Source organism: Gadus chalcogrammus, chromosome 12 (genome assembly GCF_026213295.1).
Source record: "Gadus chalcogrammus isolate NIFS_2021 chromosome 12, NIFS_Gcha_1.0, whole genome shotgun sequence".
NCBI lineage: Eukaryota > Metazoa > Chordata > Actinopteri > Gadiformes > Gadidae > Gadus > Gadus chalcogrammus.
Window position 1 is genome coordinate 26866319 of NC_079423.1, and position 18571 is coordinate 26884889.

Sequence of the window (18571 nt, forward strand, 5' to 3'; positions counted from 1 at the left end):
CCAAACGTAAATGATATCGAATGAGTCATTTCATTGATCAGTGATCTACTCACAAATTCACTGATTGCTTTTCTGAAGTAGAAGATGGTAAGCTGGAGGATATACGCATAATTTCTATATGATTTTTTATTGTAATGTCTGGGGTGCATGAGTATTTAATCGAACATTTCCCCGTAGGGATAGTGAAAACAGGATTCTAGGCAAAGCTTCAGTAGACACTTTAATCAAAAGGCATCCTTTTCATGGAACACATACAGGCTGCACATGTATGTATCCTTCATAGTAGTAGAAATTAGGCTTTTATATTGAAAGAATTGTATGGTTTGAGCTTTGGCATTTACTTAGTCATTCCATTTGCCTTTCCAAGTAAGTTATTAAGGCCTTACATCTGCAGACTATAGGACCGTGGACAGATTAATAGACTGTTTTTCAAATATTTTCACTCAACAGATGGACTTGTTATCTATCTATCCCATTGTCACTACACACACAATCCTGCCTTTAACTCAAGGCCTCATAATACTAAACAAGAAATGATCGCGACACCCGATAGCCTTGTTCTTGACGAAGACAAACCCTGTGGCTCCCCCGCCGAACAGAGGGGGGTGGGAGTTCTGCTACTCTAAAGGATGCTTGCTCTGCAACTCTACTGATGAAGCCGCTAACAATGCAGAATAGCTTCCTTGTTTACTTCCTACGGGCTCTACATAGTTGGGATGGCAGAGGGGTTTACATTCATGTCAAGTTGATACCCAACTGGGACGCTGGCCGCTTAAAATCACCAGCAGTAGAAAAATACAAATGTTCCCTGCAAAGCATTTCAACCCCAAAGATGTAATTGTAAAAGTTTATTCCACACAACAAAAGACTTGCTCTTTTCCAGGAACTGGAAATATTAAACTAAAAAGGCATTGGTAATATAAAATGCTATTATTGAAATTGGTTGGATTGGAAAATATATTAACAAACCTTAGAACATTCAAAGCATACCAATGTAATTAGCTTGTGTGTGGCAAATATATTTACAATATGCAAAGTCCAAATTCCATATAAACTGTACAACAATCCATCCACAGGGTGTTAAGGAGGGTTAGCAGTTCGGGGTGAGTGGTTCAATGACCGTGGGCTGCGAAATTACATTGGAATGGGACTCTGGTGATACTGAACTGTGAAGACATTGGCAACATCAGTGGAGGGAACGCATAGAAAGACAAAACAAAGAACAGACATTTTCTCCCAATCAAAGTTGTCTTTTTGTCAATTAAAAAGGCAAGACAAAAAAAGCAACGCTAGACAAGAAACACAACCAAAATATTCTTTGGAATCCATGGTGGTTTGTGTGGGCTCACACAGTCATTCATCTTGGCGGTTTCACTCTAGAGAACCCTAGGCCTTCTTCATTTTGCTGAGGATGGAGCTGCCGTTCTCATTTTGAGAAGAGTCGCTTTTCTTGCTAATGGCATGGCCGTTGCTGGTGCCGTTCTCGCTGTGCTTGCCGTTGGTGTGGGCGTGGCCACCGTTCAGGCTTCGCTTCAAGTCTTGCTTGGGCAACCGCTTGCCCTTAACGTATGCCTGGATCCAGAAGTTGGAGAAGAGGACGAAGAAGAAGGTGCCGTATACCCAGATGAGGTGAATGACCATGGGGAACTGGTAGTCACAGGTGTCCATGAAGTAGTACTGTGTAGCGTGGAGGGAGACCAGCACAAACTGGACCTGTGGCACCGCAAAACAAATTCACAACCATCCATGATATGAAAAAATATGAGAAATAAAAAATAAAACAGAAACGTTGTTTTGAGTTTGCGCTGAACGTACCAGCTGAATGGCGGTCATGTACTTCTTCCACCAGAGGAACTTCTGGAAGCGGGGGCCGGCCGCGGAGAGGCCGTAGTAGAAGTACATGACGATGTGGACGGAGCAGTTGATCATGGCGTGGAAGGAGCCCATTCCACCTGGAGGGGTGAGACAACAACAGGGGGTTACCATTATCCCAACCCATGCCCCGCCCCCTGCCCCCATTCGATGCATGGGGTAGTGCACGTGAACAGCCATCCTACCTGGGGCGTAGGCCACTCCCCACCACCAGGTCCAGGGCATGAACGAGTGGTGGAAGATGTGAAGGAAGGTGATCTGGCCGTCTTTCTTCCTCAGCACAAAGAAGATCTGAGCCGCACAAAGAGGGTTGAGGTTAGATTGAAATTGGGAGTTCCTCAAACCAAGAAGCCTGGCCCTGATTTCATGCCGTGACGCCATTGAGCATCCTAGTCTGACTCACCGTGTCCATGAGTTCAATGATTTTGGAGAACCAGAAAAGCCAGGCCACCCTCACCATCTGGTAAAGAGAGTGGACACACTTTACTATGTCTGAACCACACACAACCAATGTTGCTGAAGAGCCTTTTCTGTTGGGGGGGGGGGGGGGGGGGGGGGGGGGGTCATACCCTTGTCGCTTCAGGACTGTCGGAGGTGTCGACGGGATCACATTGCCAGGTGTAGGTGCTCAGCCAGCCGGACATCAGGAACTAGAACGGAAACCCTATGAGTCACTCCATTTAGCGTCACTAAAGAATGTATGCATTCCAATACGGAATGTTCGGTGGCGGCAAGTTCAAAACATACAGCCCGCACCCTGTCATAAACCCCAAGCATAAACTCATTTAAATGTTCAGGATTTGCCATATTATCATTATTATTTTTCATTGAGGAAGTGAGGGATTATCCAAAACCCCCTTATCCAAAACCCTTTTACTAGCGAGATTTTCCTGCCCAATTAATACCTTTTAAAATCCTGGGATACTGACCTCGTGGACGATAAATATTGACAGTGCCACGAGGGCAAAGTTGTAGGTGATCATGGCTTCCTTCAGCTGCAGGGGCTTGCGGTTCGCCATGACGCGAGGTCCGAGGTACAGTACAAAGAACAGGTAGCACAGCAGGATGGCGGACATCGCCACCGGGGTCTGCATCAGCGGATACATTGTCATGCGTGGATCTGACAAAGGAAACAATAAATGATCAGACCAGATGAAGGAAGACACCAAAGGGCAACAGATATATGTATTTAAAAAAAAAAAGGTTTTCAAGGCAAGTCAATTTATAAACCACCATTCAAACACCGTCCATGGTGATTTACAGAGGAAGGAACATTAAAATCAACCCACCGATCCCACTCAGGAGGTAGTCGTAGATATCCATAGCGTGGGAGCCCATCTCCTGCAGCATCATAGTGTTCTTGTTCTTTGGAAGACAATGACCTGTGGCAGAAGAAAGTGTGGGTCTTATACCCAGTTTCAGACAAAGCAAAAACCCAAGAAAATAAAACATTTTCCAAAAGCCTGTCCCGTTATCATCTTGGCATTGAAAATAGATACACACCTGCCAATGGTGATAGGCCATGGCAAAGTCCAAAATATAATATCAAAAAAAGATGTGTGGCACAGTTCACCAGTCACATTTCAATTTGCAATTCAAATGAGAGCAGCGTGATCGCATTAGGCCAAAAGTATTCAACGGGATACGATCACTCCAGAGGAAAAGGGGTAACCTTCATTACTTCGCACATTTCAGGGAACGCTGAAATGTGCACAGCTGGAAACACAATTATGACCACTGATGAGCAACCAATGAATGACTGAGTTTTTCAGCTCATCAGCTGATTGCCCAAAATGTAATTAAGGGTAGAAATGAACTGAGGGCAGGAAAACTCAGGCCCAGTTAACAAAGGTTTCTTACAAAACTCCAGGACACCCAGTGCAGCTAGGGCTGCTCATCTGATATGGCATGACTTGGGAGGGGAGTTGCCCTGCAACTGGGCTGATCCTGCAGCAAGGACACGCGGCCTTCCCACAGCAGATGCACTTTAGAAACAAATCCTGGAGCATGTGAAACGCCAGATTTACGCCAAAACAAAAACACCTTTTAGTTTTATATCTACACTGATTCTGAAATGACCTTGGAAAGGTGACAACAAATTATCTTTTGTGTAGCGTTTGGAGCGGGACAACTTCTTATCTTTCGGAATGCTCGATGAGGCAATGTCGGTTTAACTGGGCCAACTGCACGTGACCTAGGAGATCAAACTTAAAGCCAAATAAAATCTCCACTACGTACTAAAACGTCATTAATCAGACCTAAATCAAGAACACGCATACTGTCAAGTGATTGGTATCTTTGGTTTGCAGAACACAAACCTGGAGGGTGGGTTTCAAGAAACAAACCCGGAGACTGATACTCAACACGCCTTGGAATGACCAGACATGTCATGCAAATTCCTACTAATTGATAAGAACACATTTTTTGTTTTAACCATATCTCAGAGAGATGTCATCACAGGAGATACCTCGTTTAAAAAAATTCCAGGGCCCACCTTCCAAAGTTATGCTATAGTCGAGACACGTACAGGAGGCATCTTTTACACCATTACCTCCCATCAACTGGGCTAAAGGTCATGGATATTGTGCAGCCCTCTTTTGCCTCATCAGCAGAAGTGATCACTCCTCAATACAGTACATTGGCATGGTGGAGCTTGAGAGAAGGCCGCCCTTTATCCACAACCAGGTACAAACATAAGACTCTTAGACCGTACGGTTACACCTTACATTACCACATGAGCACCCTTGTGTCTGTGGTGGTGCCCACACACATCGAGTTGCACCCTACAAAGAACATCAATCTTTTTCTAGTTTTACGGGTTAATTCAGTCATCTCGTTTGAAATCCGTGATATATTTGATATATAGTGAAAATATTTGTCAGCTTGAGCACTGTTCCAGATTCACCATATGACTGATGATTGAAGTCGGCCTACTTTACCGCTACTTACTCAAAGACTGATTGTTATATTTTTACACAGCCTGTAACACCTTTACACCTCGGTTGTGACCAGAACATTTGTAAGTCTTCAAATCGTCAGACATATTGCCACCCACAGGTTTTCAAGATTCGTGCCAGTTTATTCTACAGTGAGGGAATCTGGTAGTCAGAGGGTTAGTCTTGGGACCAGAGAGAATCCATCCCAAAGACGATCTCCCAATGCATGAATGAATATGGCGTGCCCGTTTAGATCCAGTGTACGGACAGGACCGTAGGAATGGACTGAACACTGTCCCCTCACAGTTCACTGCACAATCCCCCATCTTGTAACCCAAGAACTATCTGCAGTTAAGGTCAGCTACAATTGTCCCCATTGTCTGTCATCTGGCCAGTCTACGAACAGGTTTATATCTGGTCACCGGACTAAAACTGGCTAACAGGCAGTTTCCTACAAAGTGGTAAAACATTCCCTAATGATAGTTGATTGAAACAGTTGACATTGAACGATATTCAGTTCCACGAAAAAGACTGATATAATGCTACTGTAGCAAAACAACGTTCAACGTACTTCAACTGACAAACAATCATCTAAAAACACAACCACCACACAATTGTACATCGAGGGCACTTAACCTATCTCACTGAGAATACCAGAAGTGCGTAGATTTGTGCTTTGCTCAAAAGGCACATGATATCAAGGGAAATGTAAACACAATCTGACCTGGGCCAACACCTTGCGTACACCCCTATCCATTGAACTATGGGCTACCATGACAACCACAGGGGGTGGTTGCTTTGACTTCTACTACAACCTCAAGGCTGGGTACGGCTAGAATGGAGGGGGAGGGCATTTGTCATAGGCAGCAATGAATGTCCATTCTTGTCAATGAATCATGGGTACAGAAGAAACACGATGTAGGAGTTAATGATGAACCATAGGTAAAGAGGCAGGGAGACGACAGACCCCGTAATAAATTAATAAATTGATAACCAACGGGGTGCAGCCGTTATCGAACACATAGTGAAGCATCTGTTCCCTCGTTTTTCAAACTGTTCCTTAAAAGCAATTGCACTGTGTCTAACCTAGCAATTGTAAGTGCTTGGCACTCGTTTCGATGATGATCTGTAGTGTACCCACAAACGTACTTATTGTAAGTCACTTTGGATAACAGCATCCGCTAAATGCCCTCAAACTAAATGTAAATGTAAGCCTGACAGTCCTAACGGACACTACCGCTTCCTGGGGAACAGATACAGAGAACAGAGAAGTTGGAAACAACCAAACCTGTGCTGGCAAATCAACCGACTCACATCCAACCCAAAGAAACAAGTGCCGGCGGGCCACTCAAGTTAGGTTGGTTGTATCGAGGAAAATGACGTCAACCCCCCTTTGGGGATTAGTACACCAAAACAAGCGTACCTCGGTGAGTGTGAAGTCTTCAAGGCAAGGTCTCCCAGGTGGTGGAGTCTACCCAGCAGGACACGGAAGTGCAAAACAAAGCAGCAGCTGAAGAAGACCAGAGCAGCAGCAGCAGCAGCGGACACAGACAGCAGCCAACACAGAAGGGCAGAGAGAGAGAAGGAGAGAGAGCGAGCAAGAGAGAGAGAAGGGAAAAAAGTGATCAAGTGTGACTGGTACTGCACTCCTCAGATTCTCCGCCCTCCCTGACTCACACGGCGGATGAATAACTAGCTCACAGAGAGGGAGAGAGAGAGAGCGAGAGAGCGAGAGGAAGAGAGTACAATGGCAATGGGCGGAGCAACAGAACGAGAGAGAGCAATGAGAGCCATGTCACTGATTTCTATCCTCCAATGGAAGACGTAACAACAAAAAAAAAAAAAAAAGGTGAACAGAACAACACAGACAAGCACACCTAAAAAGAAGGCACCTCAGCATGAGCTGGCCTGTGGGTTTCAGCGCGGGGCAGGCTGATAATATTATTCACACACACGCTGCCGGGATACGGTTACCATGAAGGGGGCATTGTTACGACACTAGCGGCTAGCTGCCACGCCAACACCCAGAAAGCAAAGACAACATTTGTTTACAAAGTACAATCGACTCAATATCCAAGTATTTCCATGCTTCAAAAGCGTTAATGTCCATGTGGTTGGCGGGGTGGGGGTGGATTTCTACTCATCACCGAATTGTTGAGATATCGCGCCTAAGTGTTTCCCATCCCTTCATTGCTCTCGGCTTAGGCAAATGCAAGTATAGATAATAGAGATGCACTAAAGTTCACTTAAATTCTGCTGAATAAACAAGAAATTGTAACAGAGTTTGTGGACTGCATCACAAATACACTTTTATTAAGAAAATGTAATGCCAGTAGTAACGACTTAAAGAAATCATTAAATGGGTCTTTCTGTGCTGTCAGATGAACCGTCAAAGACAGTATTTCTATGCAGAACTACAGCAGATTTTCTAAAACTGGAACAACTCACTTCCCCTCGCACAGACACACCCAACATGAGACACCTTACCTGGTTTGCTGAACCACACACAACACGTGAACCAGTTGCACTAATTTAAATGTTAAAGTAGCCTACTGTTGAACAAAGGCTACTCGAAGGATTTATTCAAAGCATGTATTCAAAGTCCTTTGCTGTAATTCAAACGATGGCTTTCCTACATACTGCCCTGGCATCTTCTATGCCTAAGAAGCAAAAAACATGCCTTTGGTGAAACAAAATTAACACCACGTTCATCTGATCATCTCAGGCCTAGGGGGCATGCGTGCTCAAGTTAACTTTACAAATAAAAAAACACGGGGATAGTCGTAGATAGGTATTAAGGACCAGGCGTCAACTGTCATTAGTCAGTAGTTCCTAGATATACTATGATTGACAGCTGAAACGGCAGGTTCGACAAGCAACTAATAACTCTGAGGCGGGGAGATGAGACGATATGATAATGTACCCTCATTGCCCCCACACTCCTCAAGGACAGCCAACAAGGCCAGCGAGGGCATGAATGGTTGTTTATACTGCTAGCCAACGGTCTTCCATCAAGTCAGAGATTAGGAAATCACACTTCAGCGATTTGTCGTCCACGTTGTCCAAACACACACATGATGTGGTCATGCCAAATCCAATGGTTAGGTCAACTGCCGTTGAGGAGGGCCGGAATGTAAAAATCTATTGAGGAATCATAAGTGGTACTTGGAACAGAGAGTTCCTGCATCTTAGAATGTAGAACATTGAGACATTTTGGCTAAGCGCCCAATTGACAGGTAGCGAGGACAATACACATTTCTCAACAGGATTCAGAACTGGGCCTCAGGGATACATGCCTGCCTCAAACGAACGTTGCATAGCTAATGTATTAACACCATTAACTTTGTGTTGGGCCTTCCCAGTGCATACACAGGTGAACCGTGCACACAAAGTCAACTCCCGTCCGGAAGGAGCGGCAGTGCACACAATTTACTCGATGAACACGGGCCAGGGAAATCAATATCGGCCGCGAGTCGGCGACAGGACAGAGGAGTACAAGCGTCCCGAACCATCAAGCCACATTCCGATCACACAAGCATTGTGGCTCACCAGATAAAGAGTTATTCATTTAGTGGATCTGTCAGCCTGTGGCGACAACAAGCGAGACGTAGGACGTCTGCTCTCGGTGACTTCTGACAAAGGAAGGTTCACTGTTGATGGTAAAGAAAGATGTGTAAAGTTGACGCCTAATGGAAACCCCAGATATACAAAGGCTTACCAGGTATCGACAAACTACATTTGTTACAGAAAAAGAGTAAACTGAACTCAAACTTGAGCGACCACTTCTGTATCCAAGAGCAACAACCCCCCCCCCCCCCCCCTCCTTACATCAAATCATGATCGATTCATGTTTGAAAATGAGCAAAGATATCACACATCCGTATTCAACTCCACGGCAATACTACCCGAAAAAACAACCGGTTAAACACTAAAACTACAGGCAAACATCCCAGAGAAAAAAAAAGAAGAGAGAAACCGAGAAAACATCTGACAAAAAGTGACAGAGTTTGTCCTCCACTGGAATGTTGATGTATGGTGGCGGCCCCCCCGCCCGCCCCTCCCCCTGCACCTCTAGGTTTCAATGACAGTAGGGTGGTGTAGGATAGGGTGGGGGAGGATGGGGTGGGGGGGGTTCAACGGCTACCTGCCATTGTTCACACAAAGCAACCAACACAGAAACCTGCCGAACGTCCCTTTAATTTAAGCCTGTGCACCTTTTCAGCAATGCGACTAATTGCTGCTTGTGAGGCGCGTTTGTGGAACAGCCGAGTCTCGGCAGCTGTTGGAAGAGTGCACGGCACGTCACACCACTGCCTCGGATCCGCTTGGAAGGTGGAACTGGAACAAAGGTCGGAATTCTGTAGGACATGCCCTCAAATCGTATGACATGTCGTGATGTCAGGACTAGCCGCTTGGCGGTATGAAAAGAATGATAACAAACTTGTAAGAGGGAGTGATTGAATGCATTTCAGCCCACGCAAGCGTTTACTGCTAGTGACGTACTCCGTGTAGCGGTACCTGATGTTTTTTTTTTTTTTTTAGAACTGAAAAGGTGGCAGAGCGACGCCTTGTTACTTGTTTCGGAACAGAGTTGTTCTACAGAGGGCCACTCAGCAGGAGGCTTCCTGAATGATATTTTAATAAGTGTGTTTAAGGACAATCGAGTACTGCTGGTCCGGTTTGTGTTGGCCAATTACACGCTTACACCTGCGGCCTTCCAACCACACAATGGTTTGCAACAAATAAGCAGTGACAGAAGGAGAACCACCAATTTCACAAAGATTTGAGCTTGACTATTAATGGTAATCCTTGACCCTCCCACATCTCCGAGGCCCCATATCATGATAAGAATATTGACCAAGACCAAGCCCCTTATCATGATAAGAATATAAGAGAGCGTAGCTCAATCATATGGTTGTTTGGAACTTTTTTTTTTTTTTTACCTTTTTTAACTTTTTTTACCAATCCTTACAGGATATTTGCCCAACTTTAGTAATTGTATATTTACATCAGTAAGAACCTTTTGGGACATCTGTCATTTGATTCTGTGTGATACATAGATGAATACTTTATTGATCCCCAGGGGAGGCCTGCACAATATATTTTCCATGTGTAAAGACTGAGGGTCTTGTATACACAACCTCTAACATAACCGGAGACTGGTTTTGTTTGATTCAGTCGATATGTTCTTCATCCTTCCATGAGATATACGCCCTTGCATTACCCATGCATGAACATACATCCAAACAGATATGGACAGATAATCACCAAGGGGCGACAGGGTTCAGCTGGACAAGCAGGCCTGTAGCCAGATCGGTCAAAGAGCATTTGGAATAGTGTGGCCTTCTTGGTTGGGGAACTCTCCTTAGCACTGTGCCTGTATGATTTAGCCAGAGATGTAATAAAACGTTTTGTTTGATTGTTGTTTATATAAACGTTTCAATAATTGTAAATTGCCTGTCTGCTATATCCAATATTCCATACGAAAGCGGAATAGTCAAACAATCTTCAATTTACATTCAAGTTAAAATAAAACCCGTCTTCTCGATGAAATACAAAAATGACCCCCCCCAAAGGAATTAATCGAAGAGACTAGTCTCGAGTCCGTTCCCCTTATCAACATCCCCTTTCTACCTGCCTTGCGTCAATTGGCGCAACAGGCTGGCAAGGAGACGGAGGGCAAATGATGAAGCAATGACGGCGCTGAGGGAGTCTGCGTCATTATGAATTCCTGACCTTGAAAGGGTTTCTGATGATATGGAGTTCCACGACCTCGAGTTTGGGTGGGTAGGCTACATGGGGCCTACAGACACATGTGATTCTCCGAATAGCCGTTTAACCCGCTCCGCCACGGCGCCGCTATTATTTAAATAAAATGTTAATCAGTCGAGAGACGGGCTAGGGTAGAACACTCATGTCGCGGTAAGGTTGTAGTGTTTCTAAGTGTTTCAAAATCACTCCCAAGAACAATTGACCTTAAAGCACATCCAGGTCAATGTAGCCTGTGTTTGACTCTGTAGCACAGGTGCACAAGGTGGCAAGTAGGCTAGGAAGAGAGAGAGGTTAGATACAAGCGCAACGGTTCAAGAAATTCAAAAGGTATGTCTCCAAAAACAGGCTCTACGAACGTCAGAATCGACCTTTGCCATTGCCTACTGAATTATGTAGATTCTGCGGCTCTGGAACGATTCAGGCCCGTGGAAGCGTGCCTGTGCCTAACTTTAAGCCAATCAAACAACCCGAATCTACGAATGAATGGGACAGCCAGCAACACATGGACACACTCTTTACAAAACGACTATTGATACGGCCTCATCAAGCAGATATCCTTGGCCGCTAGTTGCTTGCTTCCGGGAAGTATTAAAACAGTTTACCGCTGAAACACGACGAAACGCATCATAATTCACGCAACAAGTATGCGTCGTTAATAGATTTAATACTCACTTGAAAGAAGGAGGCGAAATAAATAAGTAAGTTTAAACGTCTTCTGGGACTCGCTTGTCTTTCCACCCGCTTCCTCGTCGCGGACGCGGCGTTATAAAGGGATCTTGTTCTTTGTGGCCCAGCCCAAAGCCACTGATGGAGCTGCTAAAGGGGGAGTCATACACGCACCTACTCTGCTCTGCGCGCCTGATACGGAAGTGCTAACCTGCCGTTATACACGCCACATGGGGTTTCTTTCTTTTAATCTTTCTTAATTTCCTTCTTTCTCTGACGATCTGTATGTGTGTCATTAGCTTACTTATTTCTCCTTTATCCGGCCTTATCCGATTTATTTTTTATCAAACCGTTCACGATTATACTCTTTACTTAAAACAAGAGTTTGGCCATTTACGCACATGGTGTGAGTTGTGAAGAGACCCATGCAATTGCTGCACAATTATCTTGAAGAAAAGTACAACTTAGTCCTCAGCTTAGTCACCTGAGTTTAATGACTTTATTGTGGCAGAGAGCATGGTCCAACGTGATCCTGCACGTTTTCAGCGCGTCACCGACTCAACCCGTCGGTTTTCCGTACACCTGCTGGGGCACGCGGATACTCTGGAGACCATCCTTAACACGTGACACCCGGTCACGTGATCAGGATCCTTGAGGAACCACGTCCTGTAACCGAAAAGAGAGACATACACACACCCACCCACCCACACGCACACGCACGCGCACACACACACACACACACACACACACACACACACACACACACACACACACACACACACACACACACACACACACACACACACACACACACACAGAGCGAGACCTACGCACAGCCAGTTAGGGAGAGAGATGGTTATGCTGAATGCCCTATAATTTCTTGTTACAACATTATTGCACAAAATTGAAAAGGTAATAGGTAAGATTAATGGAAAGTTAACACCCACAACACCTGGCTGTATTTACATGGAGGTTCTCCGTGCATGGTAATCATTTCCCTAATGAGCCTCAACGTTTACTTTATTGCTTAAAGATGATGCAAATGCTGTTGCCATGGGAACCTATGCCACAGCAGGATCACATCAACAGTTCCCCACCCAGCTAGCGTTTCCAACCAAAAGGTCGCTGGTCGAGTAATAAGGCCCATGGAGTAGGCCTACGGCCCTTGTAGAAAGTCCTCTTGGTATTAGACACGCGTACCTCAGAGCTATGAGCTCCAGTTGGAGATGATTTTGTCAAGTGGTGTGACTTTTGTGAGTGCTGTGACATTTCTCCCTGGGCAGGTTTCGAAAAACCGCATATCAAAGAGTTCATTAGGAGGCCACTAATCATAAAGAGACGGCTGCTTGTCAGTTATATGAATCAGGGTGGATGGTAAATGGGGCTTTCTCTGTAGCCAAAGATGCAGATTAACGTGAATGTTTAGACTTTTGTCATGATCTGCTAGTTCAGTAGGGTTCAAAGCATAAAGTAGGGTCATTCAGAAAGTTAGAGATGTTTCTCTTATACTAGGTGTTAATAATAATATGATTTGGTGTTAATAGCTAATATTCCAGCCACCTATAGATACGGGTTGTCTTCAATAAGCAAAAAAGAAGAGCGGTTCATGGTTTGTAAACTGTAGGCGTTGTATGTGACTACAGCGCACAGATTGTGTCTCTCCCTTCAAATAGGCTGGTAAAAATTCTAGGGATAATGATGACCTCTAGTGGAAAGGACAATGCAGTCCTATATAGCGATAGATTTTTGCATATTCGCAGCAGCAGTAGACAGTGGCCTGCATCGGATTCACATCACAAACCCTTTATTTCATCACCGTATATCCATGTGCATTTGTTCACCTGTCTAGGGCCACAAGAAGCAATGCATCTAGGATACACTACTGTAACAAAGCTTCACTAAACTAATCTCAAATGTAATCCCAAAAAGCTTTCAAATTTGAAATCCTATCTGCACAGCTCCATAACAGTTTGACTGACTTCATACCCAAAAGGTGCTCTTCTAACAAAACTACATAAACTGGTTCTACTCAGCCTTTGAATAAACAGCTGAATGGTGTGTCTTTAAACATCTTTAAAAAGTCCTATTATGCTAACAAATACTAAGAATTTAAATAACATGTATGAACCGCAAACATTCAGCCACGGCCGCGGGCTGAATGTGCTCCTCATAATAATTGTCAGTCACAGGAATTGTTGTCTCAGGGCGTGCTGCAAAGCAGGACTATAGCAGATTCTGGGACCAATCTGCTTAGCGATCTTCCCAGAGGACAGAGAGAGAAAATACGAGGACAGCAACGCATCTGGAACCTCGCAATGTTGATTTATAGGTACACACACACACATACACACACACACACACACACACACACACACACATACACAGTACACACACACACACACACACACACACACACACACACACACACACACACACACACACACACACACACACACACACACACAATACCCCAAAACACATACACACACAAATACACACAAACACACAAAAACACTCAAACAGACAGAGAGATTAAAAAAGGACGTAGTAGACAAAGTCAGGATGTGACATCATACAGGAAGAGAAGCCAAGCAACTTATTTTTCCATTTGTGCCCCTGCCTCTGTGTGTGTTGTGAGCAGCAGTGGGTTTGAGTGGGAGAGTCCCTGTCTGCTAGTGACCGTGAGGGAGAAGAGACAGGGGCTGCAGGGAGAGGGTGGACAGAGCTGGACTTGTTCTCCACAGGGAATTTAAAGTCACTGGAGAGACTTCTGCCTGCTTCCCACAGCTCTCCACCACATTCCAGGTCCGCCGCTTTTGGATACAAACCAGGTACAGTAAGTTGTTTTTCTCTTCTGCAATCTCCTTTTGTCCTCCTCCTCTATGTCTGTCTCCTTTTCGAAAGGTTTTCGGTCTATTTAAGATTGCATGGATTGTCAGTAACTTTGGAAGAATGTTTGGGAAAGAGTTTCCAGAAAGAGCTGCTCCATTGTTCTGCTCCAGTGATGATCATATGTCAGCCGTCTACGGAAACCTACAAGATCGGGCACGATTTGCTGTTAAGTTTGTTATGAAGCGTGACAGACAGACACCCAGCAGACTTAAGGGAACCAAAATCCCCTAAGTGCATTCTTCTATGCAGTTTTGCTTTAGAAAAATAGGTTCTCTCTAAGGTACATCTTAAAGAGAGTTAGAATCTTGATTCTGCAACGAAAGTAAAACTTGCTATTCACGCCACACGCTTTTGTTTTGGAATCCGTTACGGCTGCACTCAACCACGTAGCTGTGCCCCTAGTGGTGGCTACTATTCACTGTGAAGACTACTCTTTTACCAAAAAAGAGAAGCTCACACGGGCTTCTGCTTCTCATACTAAATCTATTCAGTTTGTGGCACTTGGACTCAAACTCGAGAGGGGCTGAAAAGTCAACAACCCTAAAGAGGGGTTGAAAAGTCAACAACAGACGAATTATATAAACTGAGCAACAAACTTTAGTCTGCCTGTGATTATTTTCTTGGCACATGCTCTTTAACCTATAAATACATTATGGTTCTCTGGACATTCTTGTGGACGGAGGGTTTAGTGTTTGTTTGGTCGCCAGGAATGATGAATTTAACCACAGCGGAACAGAAACTTGGTGTTTTTTTTGGGTCAACGGAATATACTGAAAAAACTCCCTCAGGAAGTCTTGGTCGAACTGGACACATGACACAAATGCGGATGTACTCACAACGTCACATCCCCCCCTCCCACCTTCCCTCCCCCTTCCGTGTGTGAAACTACCGAAGCCAATCCGTGGGAATTAGGACACCTAAACGGTGCCACAGTTCAACACACCATTAATTTTGTCCTGTCATCATTCAAATCAAGCAGTAGTTCTTCTTATTGAGCCACACTTGTTTTCAACATTTAGTTTTCTAAATAATATGAATCAGTACGGTGGCAGCATTTGCCTTTTTTAGTTCACATGATTAAACACCAAAAGCAGTGAGTACTTAAGAACAGATGCAGAGCGTGGTTATAGCTTGGTTTTCAATATATCATTTGCCAGATTTTTGTTTCTCTTTATAAAAATGAATTGCCTATATTGCCTATTGCCTATTGTATAAAAAAATTGTATATGTGAAGCACTTTGAGTCTGCCTTGTGTATGAAAAGTGCTATATAAATAAAGTTGCCTTGCCTTGCCTAACTTATATCAGGTTTTTAACACCTTATCACTGTTTGAGTGCTGAAGATATGTGCTTTTTCTCCTACCGTTTTTGCATTATCTATCTAAACACTGTTCCTAATTGGTAAAGATTGCCAGTGGTGAGAAACTTATCTTGTCACACAATGAGATAAGTCCCTGGTGGACTCAAATTACTCCAGCGTTCAACGCAGAACAGTAGTATATGAATTACCAGATATATTCAGTTTGTAATCTATCTATATGATATATGAACATACGCCTCAACAAATTCATTGAAATTATGCATTTGGAGCTCTATGTTGTGCGTACACTGGGGATGTGTGATTGGCCGAATTAAGATTTAATGAGTGTGTAAGACTCTCCTCACTTTCTCTCCGTTCCACAGATAGATGCATTGGGGAAATAAGAGTGACCTCCACTGTTCTCCGTTGGCGCATTAACTTTAACAGCAGTTTGCTGAACCACACTCTGACTCAGTCCGCACAACCAACAGGGTTTTATTTGTCTAGCCCCACTGCAAAAGGAGGGGGGTGGGGGATACGATCATTCGACCCCTAATGGCCCTGTGTCTCGGACAAGTGTTCAGCAAGGACAAAACATTCCGGCCTCGGAAGAGGTTCGAACCGGGAACCCAGCGCTTCGAGCTCTACAAGAAGGCCCAGGCCTCTCTGAAGTCCGGCCTGGACCTCAGGAAGGTGGTGCAGCTGCCCGAGGGCGAGAACATCAACGACTGGATCGCCGTGCACGTGGTGGACTTCTTCAACCGCATTAACCTGATCTACGGCACGGTGAGCGAGTTCTGCAGTGAGCGCTCCTGCCCCACCATGTCCGGCGGTCTGCGCTACGAGTACCGGTGGCAGGACGGTGAGGACTACCGCAAGCCCACCAAGCTGCCTGCCCTTAGGTACATGAACCTGCTGATGGACTGGATTGAGTCGCGCATCAACGACGAGGACATCTTCCCCACCAGAGTAGGTGTGTTTGAGGAACAGGAGGCCGGCATGTCCTCACCCTGCATCGGTGATGGGGTACCACTCATGCTAATTTGGTCCTTTGTCCTGCTCAATTTATTTTCCTCAATGGAGGTTATAATTGGGAAAGTTGGACTGGGAGTTAATTGTAAAATGACCATGACATTTAGATAATAGTCTGTGTTCCTCATGAGGTTGTGGGATTATGGCTATCTCATCACCATTAGATGACCGTCAGAATGAAAGAGTAGAGCTCCCTACCTTAAATACATAATTGAAAATCAGTGCACCGCAATGCACTTTAACACAAAAGGCACAACTGAGCAATCATCATCGTGTGGTCGAAATAGGATAGAGATAGGGAGGCAGAATAGTCTTGTGGTTCCAAGCGTGTTTGACCCATAGCCAAAACCTTATGGGTCAAACCTCAATCTCCCCAATCCACCGGTTGGCCCTCTTGAGCCAGATTCCCAACCCTTATTCCTGCTCATTAATGAAATGTCTCTCAGAGCATCACATCTCTGAATAAAAGCTTCTGTTCAAAATAAGAGAATCATTCAAATTGGGGCACAAAAAAATGAAACCGAATTCATGTCTCAAACTGACCCACACTATTCTCCTCCCCCAGGCGTTCCTTTCCCCAGGAACTTCCAGCAGGTGTGCAAGAAGATGCTGAGCCGACTGTTCCGTGTCTTCGTGCACGTGTACATCCACCACTTTGACAGCATTTGCAGCATGGGGGCCGAGGCCCACATCAACACGTGCTACAAACATTACTACTACTTCATATCCGAGTTCAGCCTCATCGAGCACTCAGAGCTGGAGCCACTGGTGAGGAGAGCCTGATGGAGAGGACGTACTAGTGGAAGCTGTGGGTGGTGGAGGGGGGGGGGGGGGGGGGAAGCCGGGAGCCGGGAGCCGGATAGGTTAGTGGCTCATGCATAGTGTATGGCAAGATGCTTAAAGGTGACATAGTATACCGTGATTAGCCGTTACAAGCTGTTCTGAGAATCTGCCTCTTCTGAAATCACAAGTGGGCGTGTCCACCTAGATGTATGACGGATATAGAGGAGCAACGTTTGCTACAGTCCGCTGGGTAGGCTGGTAAACTGGTCTATCGAGGGTACATCTAGGTGGAAAACGCCCACTTGTGATGGGGAATCAAACTCTTTATCCCGGTTAGGGGTTAGATTCCCACTGCGAAAGTGAGAATGTAATGCATACACTATCACTGCATCCACCAAATGGCATATAATTCTCTTTATTTACTTATTTATTCATTTATTAACTCTTTACTTTATTGAATCACCTGTATTTCAATTCACTGTCAGTGTGTTGATCCGAAGTGTGTATTCACTGTCACTCACTGCAAGTAAATAGGTCAGGTCACAGAGGTGATAGGACATGGAAACACACCTCATCAGTGTAATGAAGTAATTGTTCCAGTTTACAGTGGACATAACCTGTGTTAATGATTGACACCGTTTCCATGACACTTAAGGGATTCAATATTAATATCAGGGTTTTGTATAGCGCTAGATAAACTGGTTTCGTCAGCATGATAATGGATATGCAAAAACCAGGAACATGCCTTGGGGAAAATGTGCCAGAAAACCTTGAAAGTTGTACTATAAACAGCCAGGGCAGTATTTCTGTTGTTTACACTGACGTACGTATGTGTGTCATTGTAAATAGTAATTCGGCACTTTATTGACATTGTGTATGCCTTTTTTGTCCCTTTCTTACACATGTATCTCCCCCTTCTTTCTACAGAAAGCCATGACAGAGAAGATATGCAACTAACTTCAGCCTATGGAGACAGTTTGGCAGTTTACATTTCAACATTCCCTGAGCCTGGAGAGGAATCAAACACTTCAAAAATAGACATTCCAAACAGACTGTTCCCCAAAAAACACATTCTGGAAGTTATCTGTGAAGCTTTACATAGAGCATGTTTCTTTAGGGACTTTTTTCTTTGTTTAGTTATATAAAATGTGTTTAATGCTTTATTTTCTTTGATACTCTTGTTTGATCCAAAACAATGGTACACGAGAGAGTATTTACATTATTGTTTTCATAAATATGTTATTTTCCATATAAAGTCATTATATATTTACAGTGTAAATATTGGTGTTGTGTCTAAATAAAACCTGGATCCAGAGCCT

The 18571-nt window shown here is 44.4% G+C and overlaps 2 protein-coding genes across 7 annotated transcripts; one reads left to right on the plus strand and one right to left on the minus strand.

Annotated features, from left to right (window-relative positions):
* Positions 1-99: 99 nt before the first annotated feature.
* Positions 100-11342, minus strand: elovl1b (ELOVL fatty acid elongase 1b). Of its 2 annotated transcripts, none has more exons than XM_056603825.1 (8): positions 11253-11342; positions 3162-3254; positions 2802-2992; positions 2442-2522; positions 2276-2332; positions 2058-2163; positions 1816-1952; positions 100-1713 (listed from the first exon to the last, which is right to left on the minus strand). In XM_056603825.1, exons 2-8 carry the CDS (start codon positions 3223-3225, stop codon positions 1387-1389), a joined length of 963 nt encoding a protein of 320 aa, XP_056459800.1. In that variant the 5' UTR covers positions 3226-3254; positions 11253-11342; the 3' UTR covers positions 100-1386. The 2 variants fall into 2 exon arrangements, with proteins under 2 accessions (XP_056459800.1, XP_056459799.1); XM_056603824.1 differs by lacking the exon at positions 11253-11342 and adding an exon at positions 6232-6518.
* Positions 11343-13556: 2214 nt separating this feature from the next.
* On the plus strand, positions 13557-18562 carry mob3c (MOB kinase activator 3C). Of its 5 annotated transcripts, XM_056603594.1 has the most exons (5): positions 13557-13575; positions 13888-14077; positions 15821-16410; positions 17035-17237; positions 18180-18562. In XM_056603594.1, exons 3-5 carry the CDS (start codon positions 15993-15995, stop codon positions 18207-18209), a joined length of 651 nt encoding a protein of 216 aa, XP_056459569.1. In that variant the 5' UTR covers positions 13557-13575; positions 13888-14077; positions 15821-15992; the 3' UTR covers positions 18210-18562. The 5 variants fall into 5 exon arrangements, with proteins under 5 accessions (XP_056459569.1, XP_056459572.1, XP_056459570.1 ...); XM_056603595.1 differs by lacking the exon at positions 13557-13575 and having other exon boundaries at positions 13818-14082; XM_056603593.1 differs by lacking the exon at positions 13557-13575 and having other exon boundaries at positions 13818-14077.
* The last annotated feature ends 9 nt before the right edge of the window (positions 18563-18571 follow it).

Coding starts and splice junctions, on each gene's coding strand:
- mob3c (XM_056603594.1), top strand. CDS start 15,993: ATGGCCCTGTGTCTCGGACAAGTGTTCAGCAAGGACAAAACATTCCGG. Junction 16,411..17,034: donor CATCTTCCCCACCAGAGTAG/GTGTGTTTGAGG, acceptor CTCCTCCCCCAG/GCGTTCCTTTCCCCAGGAAC. Junction 17,238..18,179: donor ACTCAGAGCTGGAGCCACTG/GTGAGGAGAGCC, acceptor TTCTTTCTACAG/AAAGCCATGACAGAGAAGAT.
- elovl1b (XM_056603825.1), bottom strand. CDS start 3,225: ATGATGCTGCAGGAGATGGGCTCCCACGCTATGGATATCTACGACTAC. Junction 2,523..2,801: donor CAATATTTATCGTCCACGAG/GTCAGTATCCCA, acceptor TTTCCGTTCTAG/TTCCTGATGTCCGGCTGGCT. Junction 1,714..1,815: donor ACATGACCGCCATTCAGCTG/GTACGTTCAGCG, acceptor GCGGTGCCACAG/GTCCAGTTTGTGCTGGTCTC.